The 21,701-nt window shown below is 44.7% G+C and overlaps 1 protein-coding gene, 1 long non-coding RNA gene and 9 other non-coding genes across 13 annotated transcripts; 2 read left to right on the top strand and 9 right to left on the bottom strand.

Moving 5' to 3' along the window:
• Nucleotides 1-1,001: 1,001 nt before the first annotated feature.
• On the bottom strand, nt 1,002-3,959 carry Abt1 (activator of basal transcription 1). Its single transcript, XM_003468813.5, has 3 exons — nt 3,676-3,959; nt 2,014-2,213; nt 1,002-1,871 (listed from the first exon to the last, which is right to left on the bottom strand). Exons 1-3 carry the CDS (start codon nt 3,902-3,904, stop codon nt 1,491-1,493), a joined length of 810 nt encoding a protein of 269 aa, XP_003468861.2. The 5' UTR covers nt 3,905-3,959; the 3' UTR covers nt 1,002-1,490.
• A 1,448-nt stretch (nt 3,960-5,407) lies between these two features.
• Nucleotides 5,408-5,495, bottom strand: Trnay-gua (transfer RNA tyrosine (anticodon GUA)). The gene is given in 2 exon segments: nt 5,408-5,443; nt 5,459-5,495. It is a non-coding gene; the product is annotated as a tRNA-Tyr (tRNA).
• A 3,065-nt stretch (nt 5,496-8,560) lies between these two features.
• Nucleotides 8,561-8,649, bottom strand: Trnay-gua (transfer RNA tyrosine (anticodon GUA)). The gene is given in 2 exon segments: nt 8,561-8,596; nt 8,613-8,649. It is a non-coding gene; the product is annotated as a tRNA-Tyr (tRNA).
• A 931-nt stretch (nt 8,650-9,580) lies between these two features.
• Nucleotides 9,581-18,750, bottom strand: LOC134478527 (uncharacterized). 3 transcript variants are annotated; one of them, XR_010051201.1, is made up of 5 exons: nt 18,355-18,750; nt 17,027-17,139; nt 15,233-15,415; nt 12,316-12,457; nt 9,581-12,058 (listed from the first exon to the last, which is right to left on the bottom strand). It is a non-coding gene; the product is annotated as an uncharacterized LOC134478527 (long non-coding RNA). The 3 variants fall into 3 exon arrangements; XR_010051199.1 differs by having other exon boundaries at nt 9,586-12,457; nt 18,355-18,748; XR_010051200.1 differs by lacking the exon at nt 15,233-15,415 and having other exon boundaries at nt 9,585-12,457; nt 18,355-18,743.
• Nucleotides 10,937-11,009, top strand: Trnaa-agc (transfer RNA alanine (anticodon AGC)). The gene has a single exon. It is a non-coding gene; the product is annotated as a tRNA-Ala (tRNA).
• Trnay-gua (transfer RNA tyrosine (anticodon GUA)) lies at nt 12,222-12,309 on the bottom strand. The gene is given in 2 exon segments: nt 12,222-12,257; nt 12,273-12,309. It is a non-coding gene; the product is annotated as a tRNA-Tyr (tRNA).
• Nucleotides 16,696-16,768, top strand: Trnak-cuu (transfer RNA lysine (anticodon CUU)). The gene has a single exon. It is a non-coding gene; the product is annotated as a tRNA-Lys (tRNA).
• On the bottom strand, nt 17,979-18,050 carry Trnap-agg (transfer RNA proline (anticodon AGG)). Its single transcript has one exon. It is a non-coding gene; the product is annotated as a tRNA-Pro (tRNA).
• On the bottom strand, nt 18,690-18,763 carry Trnai-aau (transfer RNA isoleucine (anticodon AAU)). Its single transcript has one exon. It is a non-coding gene; the product is annotated as a tRNA-Ile (tRNA).
• A 518-nt stretch (nt 18,764-19,281) lies between these two features.
• Nucleotides 19,282-19,353, bottom strand: Trnaa-cgc (transfer RNA alanine (anticodon CGC)). The gene has a single exon. It is a non-coding gene; the product is annotated as a tRNA-Ala (tRNA).
• Nucleotides 19,354-19,929: 576 nt separating this feature from the next.
• On the bottom strand, nt 19,930-20,006 carry LOC111756491 (small nucleolar RNA SNORD81). Its single transcript, XR_002790975.1, has one exon. It is a non-coding gene; the product is annotated as a small nucleolar RNA SNORD81 (small nucleolar RNA).
• Nucleotides 20,007-21,701: the final 1,695 nt, after the last annotated feature.

Genomic DNA, 21,701 nt, shown 5'->3' with positions numbered 1-21,701 from the left:
GCTTACCCTGACTCTTTGATGCAAGCAGGGCTGTTTTGTGCACCTAGTGTGAACTTGAGACCTTAGTGTCAACAGATACTTACGTTTACCTGAACAGCATTTATTTCCAACTTCCCTCCTAGATTTACGTTTACCTGAACAGCATTTATTTCCAACTTCCCTCCTAGATTTTGCCCATCTTTTTTGAACACCCAACACTCAATTCATGAAGTACTGTATGCAACTGTAGGAACACAGGATCTTTCATTTTGTGTTCTGTCATTTTCCTAATTCACTTTTAAGGAATGACCTGGAAAAAGTTGAAGACTGACCCACCCTAGAACTGGCCTCACCAACTAGGACCACACTTGCAGCTCTCCACACACTGCCAAGGCCCATCCTATCATTCACATAATTCTCCCATGATGCCCATTACCTTATTCCAGGGGCCTAAAGACTAATCACATTAGCTGGGCATGGTGGCTCACGCCTGTAATCCCAGCACTCAGGAGGCTGAGGCAGGATTGTTGCAAGTTCAAGACCAGCCTGGGCTACAAAAGGAGTTCAAGGCCAGCCTGAACTGCAGAGACCCTGTCACAAAAAGACAAAAAAAAAAGACTAATCACATTGGGCCTGGGACTTAGCTCAGCAGTGTAAGTGCCTGCCTGGTAAGTCTAAGGTCATGAGTTTGCACCCTGGTATCACAAAAAAAAAAAAAAAAAAAAGGAACTCTAATTTAAGACTAAGCACATTATACATGGTCCCCATTTCTTCACACAGTGGCTTTATACATGTTGAATCAGCCAGGAATAGTGATGCATGACTATAATCCTAGCTACTAGAGAGGCTATGGCAGGAAAATCACAAGTGTGAACCCAGTCTAAGCAATTTGGCAGCGTCCTCTCAAAATAAATAAAAAAGCCAGGGGATATAGCTCAGTGGTAGAGTATCCTTGGGTTCAATAACCAGTACTGCATTCTGAAGTTAAAATTAATCTAATGACTCCACATCTGAAACTAAAATAAGCATACAAAAAATATTATTTTATTTTTCATAAATATATTTAGAGAAAGTCTCAACCCAATCCAACCCATTATCTCTTATTCCTGTTAAGATTTTCTAAATAAAAATGATGTTGCTGCTGCCTTACTTGTGTCAATAAATAACACAAGAATGCTAGGCCATTATCACTCTAGCTGGAAATAAAGCCCACAGCTGGGCCAAGCATGGGCTTTTTAGAGGACTCCACTGGGCAACAGACAGGCAATCAAAAGTCAAACAAATAAAACCGGCATCTGCAACAGTCACAGTCACACTAGTATGAATAAGGTGCCTCAGCCAGGCACTTACAGAAGTTGAACAAGAGGGACAATGAGGCCCACAAAACTTCCACACTGGGGTCCTCATCAAAGACTTCTGGTCCCTCACACAGAAAATGTCTGACTGGGCAGTCCATCTCATATAAGGTAGGCAGGAAGCAGGGCCAGGAGATAAAGGAGCCTTCCTGCCCCTCAGGAGTCCTTCACTGGAGAAGGTCCCTCTGTATTCTCTGATGGTGGTGGCGCTCCAAAGATCCTAGCAAGGAGCCCTCTGTTGGAGCGGGCCTGTTCCTGAACAGTAGCCAGGCGAGCCCGTTCACGCCCTCCTGGCCGTGCTGCTTTCCGGGCTCTCAGCTCCTGCTCAGTGGGACGCTGGGCAAAAGTCCAGGAGCTGTCTGGGCGAGCAGGGTCCCCATCAGCAGCAAGGAAGTGTTGTCCGCGCTCCACGCTCCGAAGATAGAAGTCAGTCTCACGCTTGGCTTGGGCAACCTCGGCTCTCAGGCGCTGCCTGCGTACCTGGCGCTCAAAGGCAAGGTGTTCACTGAGGTGAGACCAAGTAAAACGGTGCAAGTACTGTGGGCAGGAAAACAAGGAAAGTTCAGGATTGGGCAGATCAAAGAGGGATAAGAAGTGGATGTAGGCAGGCATGAGGCCAAGAAAAACTAACTGGGATGGGGAGGAGAGATTGGAAGTGTGGCAAACAGGCCTGTCTCACCTTGAGGTTCCACAGGTCATAGCGGAAGGGGCTGCGCCTGCGGGAACCCATGGGTGTGTTGTGCAAACTTGCAGCCACGCGCTTGGCTATGCGCTTATCCCGGAACTCCACCCAGCCCTCGGTATAGTCCTTGCTGTACTTGGATCCCTTCTTTCCTCCTGAGGCCACTGCTGCCTTCTTCTTGCGTCTCACAAACCTGTCTGCACACCAAAGACAAAGTCACAGTCATGGGGGCCAAAACAGCACTTCACTCACCTCCTAGCTCGAACTTGCTGCCTGGAATCACACTTCCCAGTCCTTGACCCAGACAGACAAACTGAGGTTTCCTTTGTCTATCGATTTCTTAACTGGCTTACCTGAACACTATTTAAAATCCACACCAACGCCAAATCCCAGTTTCAATTAGCACCTTAAGGAGGTGGGGTGCTAATGATAAATTTCTTGATCTGTACGCAAAAGGAATGTGTTCAGTTTTGGAGAAATACCCCCTTGACAGTGGAGGACACTCTTAAACTGCTGTTAAATTTTATTCTTCGTTACCCAGAGTAGTATTAAAATAAATGACTTAAAGAAGAAAAATATTCTGAAATGTATGTAGCAGCAACACCAGCACTAAAACTCAAGCCAGAAGATTCTGTCTGTGAGCTAAACTATAAAATCTTGAAAATATTATTTTTCCTTGTGGCACTAGTTTCTGACGACCTCAGGTAAAAGACTATTGTAAATTTTTTATCAGTAGGCAAGGAGATTTAGTGCTTTTATACTCGTGCCTTAGATTTAAAAACATGAAAGCTTAAGAAACTATGAGAGCTTAAAACAAGTAGTTTAGAACCAAAAGCCTATAGTAACAAACACACTATGCCAAAAAACAGTACAGCATATAACTATGGACCTACAGTTTGCTAATACAATCTCAGCATTCTATATATACATTTCTACATTTTTAACGTATCTGCTTCCACATTAAGTTGAATTGTAACAAATCTGTGCTACTTTTAACATATGCAATGTACCTGACTTTACTGTTTTACTCTTGTGTATAAAGAAAAGTGCAATACGGAAATGTATACAGTTTTTGCTATTTTAGGTTTATAAACTTAAAAATTTCACCGGCCGCCAAACTGATGGGATATGTGATTAAGTAAATCCTGTGGTGAATAGGGGTATAATTTAAAACTTTCAACATGTTATATTTTTAAGCCATCAACTTAATACTTTTATATTTCGAGAAATAAAAGCTTTTAATTTTATTTTACTTCACTGGAGTCACTGCCCTGATATAAAAACTCTGTACCAAGACTGTGTTTTTTTAATTGCCGATTTTTCTAGTTAAAAAAAAAAAAAGAAATGTCCCTGAGATTTGTATTCAGGTTGTATTCATTCAATACGTCGAAGAGGAGGAGGTCAGGAGAACTAGGCGGAACCAGGATTAGAACCCAGAAGCTATTCGAGAAGTAAAACAACACCAGACTGCCACTACGCGCCCCTTTCCCCCGCGACCCGCTGCAGCCTCCAGGGAGACATGCGCACTACCGAGTCCCTGGCCAGCAGCAGGGAACCAGCCAGCTCCAAAAGCCTGCAGCTCGCGCCGCGGACCTAGGTAACCCAAACCACAGAAGGAGTGTTATTCTCCTTCCTTCGCGCCCGGGCCTGCACACTTACCTTCAGCCTGAAAAAACACGCGCCCGACCTCCCCATAGGCGCTAAGGAGGTTGCGTACGTGTAAGGGTCGGAAGCGCGGGGGAATGTGACCCAGGTACACGATACCTGGCACCACCCGCTTCTTGCTGCCGTGAGCCGCTTCTCTAGGTTCCTCTTGCTCCTCCTCAGCCTCTGACTTCTCGTCTGTCGCTTCCAGCTCCGTAGCGGCTTCAGATCCCCCGGCCGACATGCTGGCCGATAAGTGGAGCACGACAGGCCGTTAAGCAGGCAGTGACGGTGACGCACACCAGGTGCGACGCCTGCGACGAGGAGGCGCAACCTTGTGTGACGACAACGGAAGAGCTCCGCGAAGGACCATGGGAGGCGGGAATGGAGGGAAATGTGTTGGTGTTTAAAGTCGCTCTCTTCTTCGCTGGGGAGGTCAGAGCAGGCGGGGGCAGCTTACTGTCCTGGAGCTTTGTTGAATCATTTTTTGGCACCTTGTAAATAATATTTTAAGTTTGAGTCTGACAGTTTCAAGTAGTTTTGAAAGTTTAACTTAGGATTTTTTAAACGCAGGAGTTGGGAATATTTGAAAATGTTTGTGCAAGTTTTTTAATGTTTAATTGGATTTTATTTTTGAAATATAAAGTTGTTAACTTTTAACAGTGTGCTCTTCTAAACTGGACTTCGTGAATGTCTTTAAAATGTAAGTGCGTGACAGTTGTGTAAAGAGTTCGTCCGGGGTCTGTAATCCGTGCGGGTCGCCATGTCGCCTGTGTCCTGTCCCTCAGCCTCGCCCTCGCTACCTGTGCTGCCCTCGGACCTCCACAGGTCCTGTGCCTCAGCTTTACCTTGCACTCCTTGCGCGCGCAGCTTGGCAGCTGCCGGCCACTCAAACGGCCCCAGCCACCTTCCACGTGGCTCTGCCCCGCCGATTGTCGCTCACAGAAGATCCCGGCAGCATTCTGGAGTCCGGAAAAAACCCGAAATCGGCCACATAACCGCGCCCTCGTTGTGACCTTACCAAGCTCCCCGAGCCCGCTCTGAATGCGGCGAGGGTACCCAGGATTACAAGTGAAGTAAGGTGGTGGCACAGACCTAAGTGTGCTCAGGTACACCAGGCGTTGGGCTCCTTAGAAAAGGAACGTCTAGGCTCTAATAAATAACCAGAACCTGAGTTCTCGCACTCCTCCTTCATTAATGTTATTAAAGAGATCTCTGCTAGTTGTCTGCTCAGACCTTGCTCCGCTTCAGTGGACATCGACGTCTTTAAAGCAAGGGAAAAGCGAATGAAAGAGAGCCCGAGCCTGTAGCTCCGGATGGCTAGAGCTAGAGGGCAGATGGTGTGGGCGTGCCGGTCAGGTGTCCCTGCACGAGGGCACCTGATGCGGTTTCTCTACTTTGGGTTTGAGGATATTAGGAGCCTTAAAAAAAAAAAAAATTTAAAGTGTTGCATAAGATGCTTATGTATTTCCGTACATTACCCAAACCCCTCAGCTCAGTAGAAAGTGGACCTTCCCTCACCGGCTATCAATATGAATTAGAAGATAGTCGATGAAGAGACCTTTGTTTCCTGGTAGGTACATGGAAACCGAAGGCCACTGAAGTTTGTTGCTTAGTTCTTTTGGCTACTGTTTAGGAACAATTAGCCCTTAACGTAATAAGGGTTGTTTCCGCTTTGGATGAGCGCTTAGGTTCCAAGATCCGGCCAAAAGACTAACTCCTTCGAGCCGGATTCCAAAAGACTAACTCCTTCGAGCCGGATTCGAACCAGCGACCTAAGGATGACCACAACCAGTACCTACAGTCCTCCGCTCTACCAACTGAGCTATCGAAGGCCATTGAAAGGCAGGGTCTTCCAGCTACTTTAAATATACTTAATGTTTTTTAAAAATTGTGTTTCTGTTAGGAAGACAGGTAAACACGAAGAAATTTATTCAGGTATTGATATCTACAACTGATCTAAGCAGTGAAAGATTTATTCTCTTAAATGTTTAAGACGTGTTTTTTTTTACTCTGTGTTTCACTTAGGCTTTTAAATCTAGCACGTGCTTTCTTAGGTATAACGCCAATGGGTCCATCGCCTTTTTTGTGCCTGTTGTTCTGGTTTTCAGTCTACTTCACACCTTCTCTCTATGGACGGTGAATGATTATGCCATCCTAAACACATGGATTGTAGACTGTTGGACTTGCCATTTTTAAGCGAAGTTACCACCCAGTTAATTTGGGAAACATTGCAGTTCTTCTTTCTAAAGTACAAAAAGTAGGGCTGGGCACAAATGTACTAGACACAAAATGGAGGTGTTTTATGTATGCACACGTAGGTAGTGAGTATCTTATAGTACATTGCACACTACAGTGAGACAAATAAATGAAACATATCTGCACCTCAAATCTTAAAAGGAAATGCAAGCGTTTTGTTTATGTAAGTGCAGTTACATTTTGTTACCAAGAATCTGTGGTGGCATTCAGGTTCTGGGCACTTAGGACAAATGAATCCTAACGAGGAAACCGGAAAGTCATCAGGTGGGACTTTTCTGGAGGTTATAAAAATCTTCAGGTATGAATTATTAAGTTAATGGGAAAGATTTCTGGTGAATTATCTAAAGAGGACATCCTTCATTAAAATTAACATGCTCTGTAACCATGGTCTCAGAAAAATTAAAATTGTCTTCAAAAGATCCTGTCCAATGAGTCCCATAAGAAATCTCTGCAGCAATGCTAGTACTTAATTCAGTCGCTCAGCTCCTTTTCATGAGAAACTGAAAATGTCTGGGAAGTTTCCAATATGTCCTGACCTGGTGTTGCCGTGTGAAGCAACATTCCGGTTCGTTCCACACACTGCTGAATCTTGGATGCCACCTTGGAAGCAGCTGAGCTGTCTTCACCCCACTAACCCACAAACTCATCAGTGCACATTCTCTCAAAGGCGTTGCCAATTTTCAGAAGGGTCAGCAATGGGGTCTGAAAAAAAAAGTCCCAACATTTTCCCTATCAGACTTTCCTCAGCCAGATGCTTCTGGCCTGCGTTGCTTACTTTTTCTGTCACTTCTTGCCTTCTAATGTTCTATACAACTTCTCTTCCACTCTGAAAGAGGAACTGAGTGGATGATAAAAGATCTCTGCTTGGTTTGTGGACATGGCAAGGTGCCTAGAACAGTGCATCTTCTTACGGGCACTAATGACCATTTATCGAATGAATAGACCACCTTCTTAAATTCAAGGCAGCACCCTAATGGAAGCACACATCCAAAGTAAATGTTATAGGGAGGAGGAAGAAAAGGCATTGAACACCGCTTGCACCTCCAGTTGCCGGGCCTTACCACCCTTCTTACCCAGATTGGGAACAAAGGATAACTAATTTGGAAACCTCTATCTTCAGAGACTTCAAAGGGAAAATTCTTGGGAAGCATGAGACACACCTGCCAATGTCTCTATTCAAATACTCTCGATTGTATTTTTCATTTAAATAAGGGGAAAAGTGAAATCCGTCGCTGTGTGTTTCACAGCAGAGCAGAGCGGCGCGTGAGGCGCTGTGAACTCGGGGCGCGCGGGGTGCTCGCGTGTGGCCGCGAGTTCCCACCACTGCCTCTCCTGGCTTCGCCCAAAGCCAGGCGAACTTTTGTTGTCCTCGCGACAGTGTTTTACAGTTTTATCACCTTTATCTATGTATCTGTCACTCCATCCACCAAACGCCCTCCCCTTGAAGAACAAGCGATGCGCACCGCGGCTGCTCCAAGCCCAGCTGCGACTGTGCGGGCAGCCCGGGGTGGGGCTGGCGGGGGCGCGGCCGGGTGGCCACGGGCTCCTGCCGGCCCCAGCGGGGCCCTCGGCCCTCCCCAGCCAGCCCGCGGCCTCCCGGCGCTCCCTTCGCCTTCCAGCCGCCGGAACCGACCTAACCCTGCGGCCCTCCGCCTTCAGGATGAGCCCCGCACCCCGGGTCCTCGCCACCTTCCGGTCCTCACTCAGGCCCACACTGCTATCGTGTCCATCGGGGGGCCACACAGTTGCCCACCCCAACTCTACCCCGTTAAAGCACGAATCTGCCCAGAAGCACTGAAGTGAGTGGCAAGCGTGGGCACTAATGGTCACCTGGAGGGGACACGCTACCCACGACAGGTGCCAGGGAGCCGCTGCTCTCCTCGTCAACCTCGAAGGAGACAACGTCTTACTGTTTTCTGGGAACACTATCACCTTTCGTTTCTTAGTTCACACTGACCTCTTCTAAGCCCAACAACAATAGGCAGAATGAGGCGAGATCCTGGTTAGTGTAAAAGTGCACATCGGGGTACACGATGCACAGGGGACTGAGGATGGCTGGTGGTTTTGTCCGCGGGATACGTACCACGAGGTTTAACTAGGAGGCATATTTGAAATATGCTCTCCTAAAATTATTTTAAGGCACCAAGGTAGCAGAGCCCTCCAAAAGCTGTGGTTCATCCTCATCTTTAGTAAGTAGAGCACAGGGCCACCCTCGGGAGCGAGGCGCGCTCCGCACCCCGGCTGCACGCGCGCCCCCTGTGGGTCGGGGGTTTAATTCAGGTTGGACCGGAGAAGGGATGGTCGGCAGCAGAGGGGAAGCAAGAATGGGGCGGACACGCGGTAGCCGGCAGGGACCGGTGGAGGGAGAGCAGGAGGATGCCTTGAGGTGTCAATTTCACAAGAAAGTGGGAGGTGGGGGAGAAAAGTTGTTTTCCAGCCACTCCACTACTCTTCCCTGAGGCAACCACGTTTTTGGTTTCCGGACAAGTTTTACGTATGTAAACAAAACATGTACACTTCGTGCCCACAGTTGTACAAATAGCAGCCTGACTAGTGTTGTCATGTTCAGAACCCTAGTTTCACAGGGACCGGATAATTCTTGTGTATGAAAAAAAAAACCGTACTTGACAAAAACCTACTGTCCTTCGAGCCGGATTCGAACCAGCGACCTAAGGATGTCAGACATGCACCCACTACAGTCCTCCGCTCTACCAACTGAGCTATCGAAGGAAGTGATTGGTGAGTTTTTTAGTATTCCTAAAATAAGAAATGTCTCAAGGCGTTTGCTTTGTATTTAAAGTATGTACATTTGAAAAGCAATTCTTAGACACTGAAAGGATACAAATAACGATCTTGGTAGTTGATTTCGTAGGGTTACAAATACAAAAGTTTTATTGAGTTACACATTTAAAATCTCAAGAAATCCATGTATATCTCAAAATAAAATCCGAGTAAACTCCCTTGTCCTCCTCTATTAATATAGCTAGGGCGAGTGCGCAGCAGTTTCCCCCAATGTCCTGTCTAAGGATCAGGACATTCCTGATCTCCTTTCTCTCCTGAAAGTGTCTGTTTGCCCCATAAGAGACATCTTTGCCCTAAACGTGGGTAGGGTTGTGAACAGAGCTATGTTCCGTAAATACACTGAATAAAATACTGGTACCAATGCAACTGTCCTTTCTGAAAACCGAGTGGAACGCCAGGTAGGTTAACAGTTGGTAAAACTTCAGTGCGCATTTTAAGATATTCATGACTTTTATCCACTTCTGGGGAATGCTAATCCAATATTACTGGAAAGGAGAACTCCCACCTCACCGCTAAAAGCGCCAAACAAATCTCTTCAGGTTTGTGGTCAACCAAAGCCCAATTCAGTCTTCTGAGCTGGATTTGGGCACCTCGACTAATAGAACCCTGGGAAATAATTTTTTTTAAAAATGGGTAAAAAAGGCTAACCAGGTTAAATTCTATCTAGGGACAAGTGAAGAGAAAGAACCCAGATAGTGGTGAAAAGCAGCACAAAACTGACCTTGAACCAAGTTTTTGGACGAATAGCAGGCTTCTATGAAATTAGAACTCTCTCATCTAGGAGAACCATTTCGTCTCGTAGAACTCTGCTCTTTGTCTGCCCTGACTGGAATAAACCAGGAAGAGAAGTGCCAGTATTAAGGTCAGCCTAAAAGTCTTGGGATTTCCTGCTCGGCTTCTTAAGCAGACCTCAATTTCAGATCTAATAAGCTTACCTCGATTTCCTTGAGACTAGAAAATCACCAACCAGATAGAGGAAGCCCCTTCTGATTGGATCTCAAGAAAAAAAGCCGTTGGAAGGTGCAGATGATGGGTGAGGGCCTTCAGGGGTCTCCCGGCAAGTCCAGGGGTCACCCCTTTACAATTAGCTTTGCCAACCGGTACCTAGCACTTAGTGGTGGTGCTATAAGAACTTGGTACTTGGTGGGGCTGAAAAGAAAAAGAGGTAATGACTTCTTTAATCTTCTTGGGAGAACTTGGACTCTGAATTTGCAGCCCGCTTTTCTTTGTGGATATTTACTTTAGAAAAATAACTTACTGACAGCTTTGTTTTGCCATATTTGACTTTATTCTCTTCCAAAAAAAAAAAAAGTAATAAGAACTAAGGAGTAATAAAACCCAAAATGTGTAAATTGTGTTGTAAAAAAGAGAGGGGAAAAAGGTGCTTTAAAGGAAGGATACAACTGCAAGTGTGTTTAGGGGTGTTAAATAGATGACCATATTAATGTTTTTGGTGGGATCATTGAACACATCTGTTTACAGTCTCACTGTTTGAATGCCCACTTTGTATGCTTTGATACTGTGACTTGAGCAACTATCCCTAAGATGATAATGTGTAATCTATTAACTGGTTATTTATTTATTTATTTATTTATTTATTTATTTTTGTAGTTCTGTATTACTTGTACCCTTACACCGCTTTGTTTTGTTTTTTCTCTTTTTCCTTTTAAATAAAATTTTTAAAAAAAGAAAAATAACTTGCCCACCGCTGGCATTTGGACCTACAGAAGCCCCGGCGGTGTCAAAGAAAGCCAAAAAAGCCAATCTCAAGGGACAGTCAGATCTGTTGTGACTCAGTCTGATTGTGGGGCTGAGTCGATCCGTGGAAATTTTAGGCTTACAAAGATGACTGAGAATTATTGTGTAGCTAAGCCTCCATTGCTTGAAAACCTTGACTGAATCTTCAGTGGCTGAATCCTATTTCTTTCCGGTATCAGATTTCTGCAGATCAGATTCTGGCATCACAGTCTTGTCCAACGTCTAGGCAGGCATTCTGTGGACTCTGCGCCCGTGACCTTTGTGAGTCAGGAAGCGGAGGGCGGAGCAGGTGGTGGTGACGCCGAGGGCTGCAGTCTTTTGGAACTGCCTGGTAGCTCGAGACTTGCAGACCGCACGGCTTCCGGTTAGCTATGCAGGGTCAGTCCAAGAAACTGCACAGCCTGAACGGCATCCAGATTTCAGAAAGGGACAAGGTTGTCAACAACCCCTGCCAGATGGGGAATTAGCTCAAATGGTAGAGCGCTCGCTTAGCATGCGAGAGGTAGCGGGATCGATGCCCGCATTCTCCAGTTTTACATCCCAAGGTTTTTTTAGTTTTGTTTTTTCTTTAATATATTGCTGAAATATGTGAGCAATTAATACGTGCCCACTTTGCGACCCGAGTGCTTTGCTTTTCCTTTAACAGCTAGACACTTCCACGGGGTGCGTTCATTGCCCCTGAATCACGGAGGGTGGTGTATTTTCCTCCTCTTTAGACAGATCTATCACCCATAGTGGTGAGGTTTGCGAATATCCTTAACGTTTTACAAATCTAAAGTTTGGTTCCGGCCAAGTGGATTTACAAATCTACAGTTTCCTTTTTTATATTCCAGATATCACATTTTTTATTCGCAGAATTTGTTTCCCTTGTATCTAATGTATTGAGGACGCTTCAGTTTCTGACAGTGGTAGCAAATGCACCCCTATTTCTTAACAGGACTCTAGAGCGTCAAAGCCTCTGCTCGTGTGTACAGGCTTGGCTTTTCCTACTCTTCCCCTCCTTTTTAAAAAAGGGATTAATTGAATGAATGGGCCCAAATTTAGCAAAGGTGTTCTATTGCTGTGATCTCTAAATTTTTGGTTCCTCAAGTGCATAGGAAATTCTGTTCACTTTCCTGTATGCGGTCCCCCCCCCCCCATTATTGTCTTCTTGTTACGTTTTCTGAATTTCGCAGCCCATTTCAAATTACTGGGGGAGTTTTTAAACTGCCACTGTCGGAGTCTCAACTGCAAGCATAGGTTCAGTGAAAAGCCTCCCCAGTTTATTCAGATTTACACCTAGTTTTCTCGAAAGTGGGGCTGAAACCCCAGTGATGTAACACTCGCGGGCAACAGGTCTTGTGAGTTTCCTCTAGCCGCACAGATGATGAGTTGGTAGGTGACAAATGAGCCCCAGTTGCTAAGCACTCCGACCTGCAGGGGGCGCGCGTGTCCCATCGATGCCCACCGGCCTGGCGACTCTTCTCCGGTCGACCCTCCCAGGCTTGGAATCTGAGGTCGAGAGTGTGTGTGGATCCATCTCCGGAGCCCTGGCGGGGTGGGCCTACCTCTGATTCGCTTTGCCGGGTCAGAGAGTTTTCTGAGGGTTAAAATAGGTCCAATGGAATCGAAGTGTGGGTATTCAAAATAACTAAAGATTTTAATAATTTAGCGAGACGGCTTGCACATCAAAAATCGCTTTAAATTGACCCTTGAGGATACCAACAACTAGGACATGCCTTGAACTCACTAAAAGTGTAAGTTCCTTCGAGCCGGATTCGAACCAGCGACCTAAGGATACCAGCGAGCTGCCACTACAGTCCTCCGCTCTACCAACTGAGCTATCGAAGGACTCACGAGTAACAAGCGCTCTGCTGGCGAAGCCATCTCTGTTTGACGCGTAGTGCGAGACCCGCCGTCACTGGCAGTCGCCTGCGTGCTGTCTGCGACTTCGCACTGCTTCAGAACTCGGAGAACACGGAAGTATTGCTGCTTGTGACTGTGCAGAAGAAAAAACACACAAATGTTTTAATCTGCAGTGTCACCGAGACAACAGGAAGAAGAGAGAAGAAAGGAAAAGGCAAATGAAACTTCAACAGCATACTAAAATGTGTTTTAAGCAACATCAGCCCCTAAGGACAAACCAGACCGTGTTCTTACCTCCTAAGAACCCTGTCGATGTGGAGCTAAAACAATATATTTTAAAATGACTGAGCTTAATACAAAGTAGAAAACAATGTCACTCACATACATGATGTCACTCACATACGTGTTAATTTCATAGAGTGCAAGAGCTTCTCTGGCTTCCTCTGACCGTCTGAAGCTCAGAATTGTGTTACCCTAGTTATGAAGCAGGCCCCCAGGGCAGCTGACATCAGAAGCCTGTTTCATCCTTCTGAGAGATGTTCATTTTTTTAAAAAAATGACACCACCACCACCACCTTAAGGAAGTAGTGTCTTGGGACCAAACTCTACCCCATCAAACAGAAGATTTTTTTCCTCCTGAACAAGAATTAAAAGCAGATTAGTAGTGATTATTACTCACTGAACTTGCCTGTAACCTACTCAAGCCTGCCTTTATGAAACATCTGCCCAGGGCCTCTCTGAATGAACCCTAAATAGAACACCTCGTCTTCTCCCCAACTCCAGCTGACTGAATGAGATTTACTGTTTTATAGATGTATCTAATGTTATCCACTTTGTCAAAATACATTTTTCAAGAGGTTAAATGTGTGATTCTCGTACAAGTATAAAATATCTCATACAAGTATAAAATATCGTACAAGTATAAAATTCATTAACAAGAGATTGATATTATTACTTACATTCAAATTCCAGAAGTTTTACAGAAGCAGAAAGCAAAGGGTTTTATCCTTTTTTTTTTTTTTTATTTTGTTTTTTTGTTTCTCATTTTTACCGGTACCGGTGATCGAACTGATGATTGCCTCCTTTCAAAGCAGGCGCTTATGCCGCTGAGCTAAATCCCCCGCTGAAGCTAAAGCTCTAGCCCCCCTCCTTTATAAGACTCCTATGAGACAGGGTTCAATTAATTTAATTTAATTTTTGAACTGAAATTATTAGTGGACTGGGTTAATTTTTCTTTGCTACATCACAATTTAGACTACTTTACAAGACATTTCACTCCCAAATCTAGTCACATGCACAGAAGACCCCTTGAACAACTTCCAAAGATGGTTGAGGTCCTTTGTTCCGGTGGTTCCGCCTTGCTGGAATGCACAAGCCCACGCCCATGTGGGCTGCTGGCACACTTCATTACTCTGGAGTTGAACACCTCTACTTTACCTGCAGCCCAGGCTCTAGCAGGTTTCCAGGTCAGCCCCAGACACAGGATTAAGCCCCTGAATTCCCATCTCCAGTTTATACCTCCTAACTGCCAGGGCTCCCTGAAGGATACTGCCCACACAAAGGGCTGTTGCTGCTTTACTAAGGAGTAAAGCAGAACAACAACGCGCCAGATTGGGATTGTATCTGCCCGGACCCTTCTTTCGGAGACTGACCACCTACATTCAGAACTGTTTCTTTACTGTACTCTTCTGTAGGCAGCCCCTCAAACTATTGACTTCCTGTCTTTTATCTCCTTCCTGCTCAGTCCCATGCCAGTCAAATTGCACTAATAATCAAAGTTTCTACAAAAGCCTTTCAGATTATCTGTCCTGAAGAAAGCCATAAGATTCTTTTAAAGTCAGTTCAATACCATTTGCTGAACTGCCATGCACCAATGCAGCTCTGTAAATTCCTGGGGGGAAGGATGGTGAGCAGATGGTAAAATAAAGACAGGAAAGCTGAGGTCAGGTGGAGGCCCCTCTCCTGATGGGAGAAGAGGAACCTTCCACCCATCATAGCACATTTATTTATACACTCAAGAGGGTGATGTGAATTTCAACCTCACTGCCTAGTAGCTTGTTTGCCTGGCTGGCCGGGGCCTCTTGCCTTCTTGGAGCTGGAATAGCTTGTTTAAGCTCGTCGATTTGGGCTCTCGTTCTCAGGGTTGTCTTTGCTTTAACCCTGCATGTGTGATGGATCTCCAGTGTCAGCTGCTTTCTACACCGAACCTGCTGTGTGTATAAAAGATTGTGTTTAAAAAAAAAAATTGTGTTTTAAAAGAACGAAAATAGTGCTAAAAGAACATACTGCTAAATCATTCAAAAAATATTCAAGCACCTACCATGTGCTAGACCAATTTTCCTTCAATTCCAAAATGCCACAGGATGTTTTGTTTGGTTTTGTTTTGGCCTCCTGCTAAGGACTGAATTGTGTTCCCCTAAAATTCCAGCTTTAAACCAGTTGTGATGGTGCACAGCTGTAATTCCAGCACTTGGAAGGCTGAGGCAGGAGGATCCCTCAAGTACAAGACCAACCTTGGCTACCAAGTGAGTGCAAGGCCAGTCTAAACTACACAGTGAGACTGTCTCAAAAAAAGATTTAAAAAAATTCTGAGCCTTAGCCCTCAGCACAGCTATTTTGGGAATAAGGAAGTAATCAAGACTAAATGAGATCAGAAGGCTGGAGCCCAGATCCAGTAGGATTTGTCCCTCTTCCTCCTCTCCTTCCCTAAACATTAGTAGGTGGTGAGAAGGTAATAATCTGGCAGCAAAGGAGAAAGCCCTCCCTAAAGCCAAATCAGAAAACACTTTGATCTTAGACCTCTCAAGCTCTGGAAATATGAGAAAATGGATTTCTGTTGTTTAAGTCATCCAGGCTTTCATTAGAGCCCCTGAGCAGACTACTAAGCCAAACCCCATATCCATTTTACCTTCTCTGATCAAGGATTTCCTTGCAATTTAAGATAAGCATTACATGAAGAGTCAGGTTAGCTGATACTCTGAAACAAGCTCAGGGCCTGGATTGGCTTCAGGGATGTCATGGATCTTAGAGTCAGGAGAAAATTCAGTTGTTAATAAATATTTCAATCCACTGTTACAGTTTGGCAAGGGACCTTGAGAAAGAGGAAAAAAAAGCAGTTCATTCGATTGGCATGCATACACACACACACACACACACACACACACACACACACACGCACACAAAACAAACCAGAAGTCCAATAAACCCATTCACATTAAGAATGTGGCTACTAAAATTGGCAATACCATATTATTTTGGATGTCTCTTTATAGTTCTTACAGTATTCAGCAAAGTAGTACTAAACGGAGGTTGCTAATGAGCAAAAAGAGCTCATGTTTTGCAGTGGGACACCAAGTTTACTAATAACTATGACATGTGGTCCGAAGGTCCTGCATTAGGATCCGTAGACTATTCGTGTGAATGTTTTTCTGTTTTAGGTTTCACTTGGTAAACACAGGTAATTTTTAAATTATCCAATGTCATTGCCAACATCTATTCAGTCACTCCAAGAACCTTTATTTCCCAGTGCCTCACAGTTAATATAAACCTGAACCCAGTAAGTACATGACAGCTTTCTTGGGGGCCGAGTATGTGATGTTGTATTGGTATTTTCATTTTAAACACCCAGCACAGAAAAGACTTAATAAAAATGTGTTCACCAGTTGAAACTGGCGTGGTGGGGCACTCAGTACTTGGGAGGCTGAGGCAGGAGAATTCTTTGAAAGTTCAAGACCAGCCTGGGCTACAAAGTGAACTCATGGCCAGCCTGAACTGCATGAGACTCTGTCTCAAAAGACCAAAAAAAAAAAAAAAAAAAAAAAAAAAAAAAAATCATCAATTGATTACCGGTTTAAAAGACACTTTGTTTTCTCTTAAAGCCTTTCTAACAAAGAGCCTAACCTTGTCCTGTGGTTTCCACTATGGTCACCTTAACACTAGAGCCAAAAAGGGAAGGAAGTTGACCTTGACAAAAGGGGAGCAGAAAGATGTGACGGTCACAGAGGGCCCTAGATAGTGACTGGTCTTGAGGACCTGGCCTGCTTGGTACATGCTCAGAGCTGAGCTGGAAACCGGACCTCGGGCTGTTGGAATGTCGTTTTGAGGTCAACGGAATAACCTCCAGCGACTGGGAACCCTACTTTGATTTAGGTCATGGATACACCTGGGGGGAGGGGACGTAGAAATATAAATAAATAGGTGGAAAGCATACTAATAATTACGTGTAATATTATCACTCTTCCGATTTCATCTCAACTTACCTATAACACTAAAATAGTCAGGTAGAATTAAAATCAGACATTGCTCAATTTTTCAAAGAAAAGGACATGAGTCAGTCTACTAATACACTAAGGAAAGCTCTACTTCACAGGTGCCCGGCTAGCTCAGTCGGTAGAGCATGAGACTCTTAATCTCAGGGTCGTGGGTTCGAGCCCCACGTTGGGCGTAGCTTACTTTTTCAGGTCTTTTCCGGGGCTTGTCAATAAACTAGCTTTACGTTGTCACTTAAAACAGCCAGTATAAACTTGGCTACTGCTGGCAAGCAAAAACTGTTTTTAGTAGCCTTCACTCGATCAGGGGAGCACCTGGAGCTACTCAGTTCCCTACTGAGTTGTTCCAACCTGTTCAGTAACTTGCAAATTGGCCTCTGCGGCCCCTAGCGAGGTGCCTTTCAGAGATGTGAAGCCAAGGATTTAAACCTGACCTGTGCTGTCGGTCCCGGGGATCCAGGGTAGGTAGGTCCTGGGCTTGGAGTTCGAGTACTGAGCAAGTTCTTCAGCTGACTCCGAAGCACAAACGCGCCTTTCAAGAAAGTTTCTGATGCAGAGAACGAAGCAACCGTGTTAGAGAAGGCGAAGTCCGAGCTAGGGAACAGGTTGAGTGAGAGGCAGAAGCCTGGAGGCTGGATTTTGAGAATGGCAAAATTTTTCTTCCGACCCAGCCAGGGTCCTGCTCGTGGAATCCATCACACTCACATTTCAGCCTCTCCTGACCCCATCCGGACGGCACGGTCAACTTCTCCCCAGCAATACCATGTCTAACCTGTCTTCCCTTCACACAGCCCTAGAGAAAAGACCTGCACTTCTCTTTCTGTTTCTCATTCATTCCCTGCCATTAAGAAGACGTAGAAATTACATCTCATTTTTTAAAAATGCCTCCCGATTCCGCGATTTTTCCTGTTTTATTAACGCTAGCCTCAGAAGTACACTGAGCACAGCACTGGCCCCAGGAGGAGCAGGGAGGCTTCGTCTTTCCGGAGGCTGCAGAGCCCGGGGCTCTGACGGAAAGGCAGCCGCGCAGCAAGCGCCAAGCAGCCCAAGGGAGGGCTCTGGCACCCCAGCTCGCGGTCCCATTTGAACCCCTTCTCTGAGGTAGTGAACGAATAATGAATGACGGCCTATGATCACGGAGTGGGGACTTACGTGACTCGAAGGCACTCGCCTTATTAAGACGCACTTTAAAGCAGATAATAGAAAAGTCTGGACCAAAACCACTTCTATTTCAATTAGAAGCGATATCAAGTCGTGGCCTACCACCCAGACAGGGCCGAATGCTTGCTTTCACGCTTAGATATCCCAGTCACACTCCGTGACAACTCCGACTTTGTAAATCCTCTGGCAGGAAGCACAAGTTAGGATACTGGAGATTCAAAACTTGGGCTCGTCCGGGATTTGAACCCGGGACCTCTCGCACCCTAAGCGAGAATCATACCCCTAGACCAACGAGCCACACAGCTTATAAAGCTCCGTAGAAATGTTAAATATTTAATAAGCTTTCCTTTGTGTCTTATAACAGGGTCTGATTACAGTTGATATTGCCTTTAACCGTTTCTCTTTCAAAATAAAATCAGCCCTGTACGGCTCTCAGAACTGCCCCAAACGTTCTCGCAAATTGTCGTAGAACTAAAGAAATCTCCTCTCAAGGGCCCTTGGCCCATCCTTCTAAGAGAAACAACAGTGTTGCTGGTTTAAAAAACAGAAATCTAAAAAGAACTCTTAAAAAAGTAAAAATCTAAAAAAAACCAAAACTCACCCCCAAAATCTGATTTCTTCCTCAAATGTACTGCAACTCTCAAGATGAAGCCTGAAAAAACTGCGTTTCTGTCGGAGCAGGAGTTGGCAGTACTGCGGGCACAGCTGACTTTCTCCTGTCACGATCTTGCTACGTGTTCACCGCTCCGCGTTTCTTCTGTAGAAAATACGGAAGTCGAGCCACGAGCTTCACGCGGGTTTAGGAACAGAACGCAGGGGTCCTCACGATCCTGGCGTGGCACTTTAGTGCCAACTCCTCGGACAATACGTTTCTCCATCTCAGAAAAATGTACCAAATTTAAGTGGCAAACACAAAATCGCAGAAAAAAAGTGACGTGGCCCGTACGGGGATCGAACCCGCGACCTTGGCGTTATTAGCACCACGCTCTAACCAACTGAGCTAACCGGCCTCACGCTAAGTTGGTCTTTCCAGACTTGCATAATAATTAACTGCTTTTGTTGTATTCCTCTCCCCCTATCCCTTCTTAAGGAAGTGTGGTGTTTCTCCCAAGCCTCGTTTGTTTGCACCCGGCTAGATTTCGTCAGTTTCTTGGTATCTGCCTAATTTTTTGTTCTATGACGCACAGGACAAAAATCACTCTTTTTCTCTTTCCATGTTCTCAAACAAAATTACTTATAGTCTAAGAAGCAACCAGATACCCCACACGCCACACATCACTAGGTTCCAGTTTTCCAGGCTGTTCCCTTGTCACTGCTGCCCTAGGTATTTTTCTATGACCCCAATTCCATTCTTTTCAGAGAAAGATATCTCAAAACACCTCGACTCAATCATGTTTCCCTGGCCACATATGCATTTGAACGCAGTGGCAAAAACATTATAGAGAATGAGAGAAACTGGTGTCACAAAGGACAGCGAGCAATTTAAACAGTACAGAATATTTTGTGTTGGTTGCGTAAAATAAGCAACTGGAGATGCCGGGGATCGAACCCGGGGCCTCATACATGCGAAGCATGCGCTCTACCACTGAGCTACATCCCCAGCTCTTGTGGCCAGCTCTTTGCTGCTATCCTCAGTTCTTTGAAACCAAATTTTCCTTCCTGAAACTAAAATTTATTAATGTTGCTGATAAATTTTCCTTTATTTGTCCAACAGAATCTTGAAACTGTCAGGTGCAAAATTCATCGACTTTCCAAAGGAAGGAAGCTTTGCAGCCTTCCACCGTTCGTCAAAACTTAACCATGAGACCGACGGGCTGACCAGGAACCCAACCAGAAGAAATGAGAGTAGAGTAACTGCTTTAAAAACTTTCTTTCACCTTTTCTTTAAAAGCAGCGAAAGCCAAGCATTCCTAAACCAAACGGCTTCTCTGTCGTGTTACTAAAAAGGTGTGATCACTTCCCGTACAAGCCCAAGCAAGAACTCCACTGGGTTGTTTTTGTTTTTTGTTTTTTGTTTTTTGTTTTTTATATTATTCCTGTTTTGTTTTGACTGCAGAAATTTATTAAAAATTGACAAGGTTAAATCTTCAATGAGTATTCATCTAGCTTCCTGCAATAAAGATGTTTCTTTTAACCCTATTGCCAGATGTCAACTCATACAATTCTTGGGGAACACTAGAACATTAGATCTTTGCTCATCATCCAGTAAACAGGGAGAGGGTTCAAGCTGAGGTGAGATCATCATGTATTCCACTGATATGGTGGCTTGACAACTGGTAATTTGTAACACCCAGCCAAAATGAATCAGCTTGATGCTGAGTATGGATGGCCCACCTGAGGATTGTTGCCAACAGCACAGAAGGACTGTAGAGGAAGAAGTAGTGTTGTTTTGTTGGTTCTCCTGTTGCTTTTGGTTATCCTGGAGGAGCTTGTCAAGCTTTTTTCTTGATATGAACTCCCCTGTTCCCATCAGCAGAGGAGTTCAGGACCTCATCGTCACTGAGGATGGCTGTGGTATTTTTCAGAGGAGCTCTGGTTCTTACTTTGAGGGTTGCTTTCTGGCTCCAGTGCAGATTCCTCAGCCTACTGGCACTGATCCTTCATTTGGCTAGCACAGACTTTGTAGCTTCCACCGCTGATCTTTGAGCCTTCCCAGCAGAGACCTGTGAAATAGACTGGCATGAGTCATTGTCAAGGGTTCTAGGCCTCTAGTTGGACTAGTGAGGGGCATTATCATGGGCTCTAAGCTGGACTATCAGGATATTACCATGGGATCCAGGCCCTTGGCTGCATTCCTTGGGTCTTTAGTGTGTGGAGAGATTTCCTGTACTTTCTTGTGTTTGACTCTTTGGGTGACTATTATAAAATAATTCTATAAGTTATGTGTCCTGTATTAAATTCTTTTTTTGGAAAATCTTGAGTACAACAACTGACTTTTTTGAAAGTATTAGTTTGGTCCAGCTTGTAGAAGGCTTGTGCTATTTGCCTAAGCGAGAAATAGAGGGAAACATTTTGTTAGTTCTTGAATAGATCAAAGTCTGCATAGCATATAATATTATTAGTCCCATTTCAGAATACAATTTATGTAACAGACAAACATTAAAGGACAATTAAATTAACAAATATTGTATGTTCATTCTTCACCAATCTCCTAATTTCTAAACGTGTATGTTCATTTTTCCCCCTCAGCTTGGCCATCTTGAAACATCTAAAACTCAGCTACTAAACAGATAATCCATTGCTGAAAGACCATTTTGCCCTGGCCTCACATTTTCCTCTCTAGTTATGGAGGAACTGATTTCTCTTTGTTCTAGATTATATTTGTCAAAGACGATTACATAACAAACATCTTGAAAGAGAGAGGTGTCAGGCTCCACTCTGGCATGGCTTTCCCAGCACCTAGCCTGATTTTTCAGTTGCCACATTATTCTGCCCCAGCAGGAGGGCTGCCTCTGGCAAACACAGGATGTCATAAAGAAGAGAAGACAGAACACAGAATCTTCCCAGTACCAGGACATCAATTTGTACTGGACATTCTGAAAACTTTGACCACTCATGTTTTAGATCTCCTTATCTGAGGTCCCCTGCCTGATCTTCCCACTTGACCATCCCTTGTCCAAACTCTATAAAAGGTTTTGCTGTATTTTTCCCACATGACACAGACGGCCTTTTCACTGTTTACTTTAGTCTGTTGACTCCCTAAAATTTCTTCCCTTAAAGTCAAGTTCAGAACTAAATCTTTTCTTTGTTTTGGTTTTCTTGAGACAGGGTCTCACTAATATAGTTCAGGTTGCCTTTGAACTCATCCTGTAGTCCAGGCTTACTTGAAAGTGCAGTGACCCTCCTTCCTCAGCCTCCAAGTACTGGGTTTGCAAGCACGAGTCACCATCCCTGACTTAAAACTAAATCCTTAGTGTGAAGTCCCCTTTGGCTCTTTTCTTCCATGGC

Source organism: Cavia porcellus, unplaced genomic scaffold, assembly GCF_034190915.1.
Source record: "Cavia porcellus strain 051 isolate PalLab524CR breed Dunkin Hartley unplaced genomic scaffold, mCavPor4.1 scaffold_13, whole genome shotgun sequence".
In the NCBI taxonomy this organism is placed as follows: Eukaryota; Metazoa; Chordata; class Mammalia; order Rodentia; family Caviidae; genus Cavia; species Cavia porcellus.
Note: the sequence above shows the minus strand (reverse complement) of the source record. Positions and strands in the feature narration are given on the sequence as shown.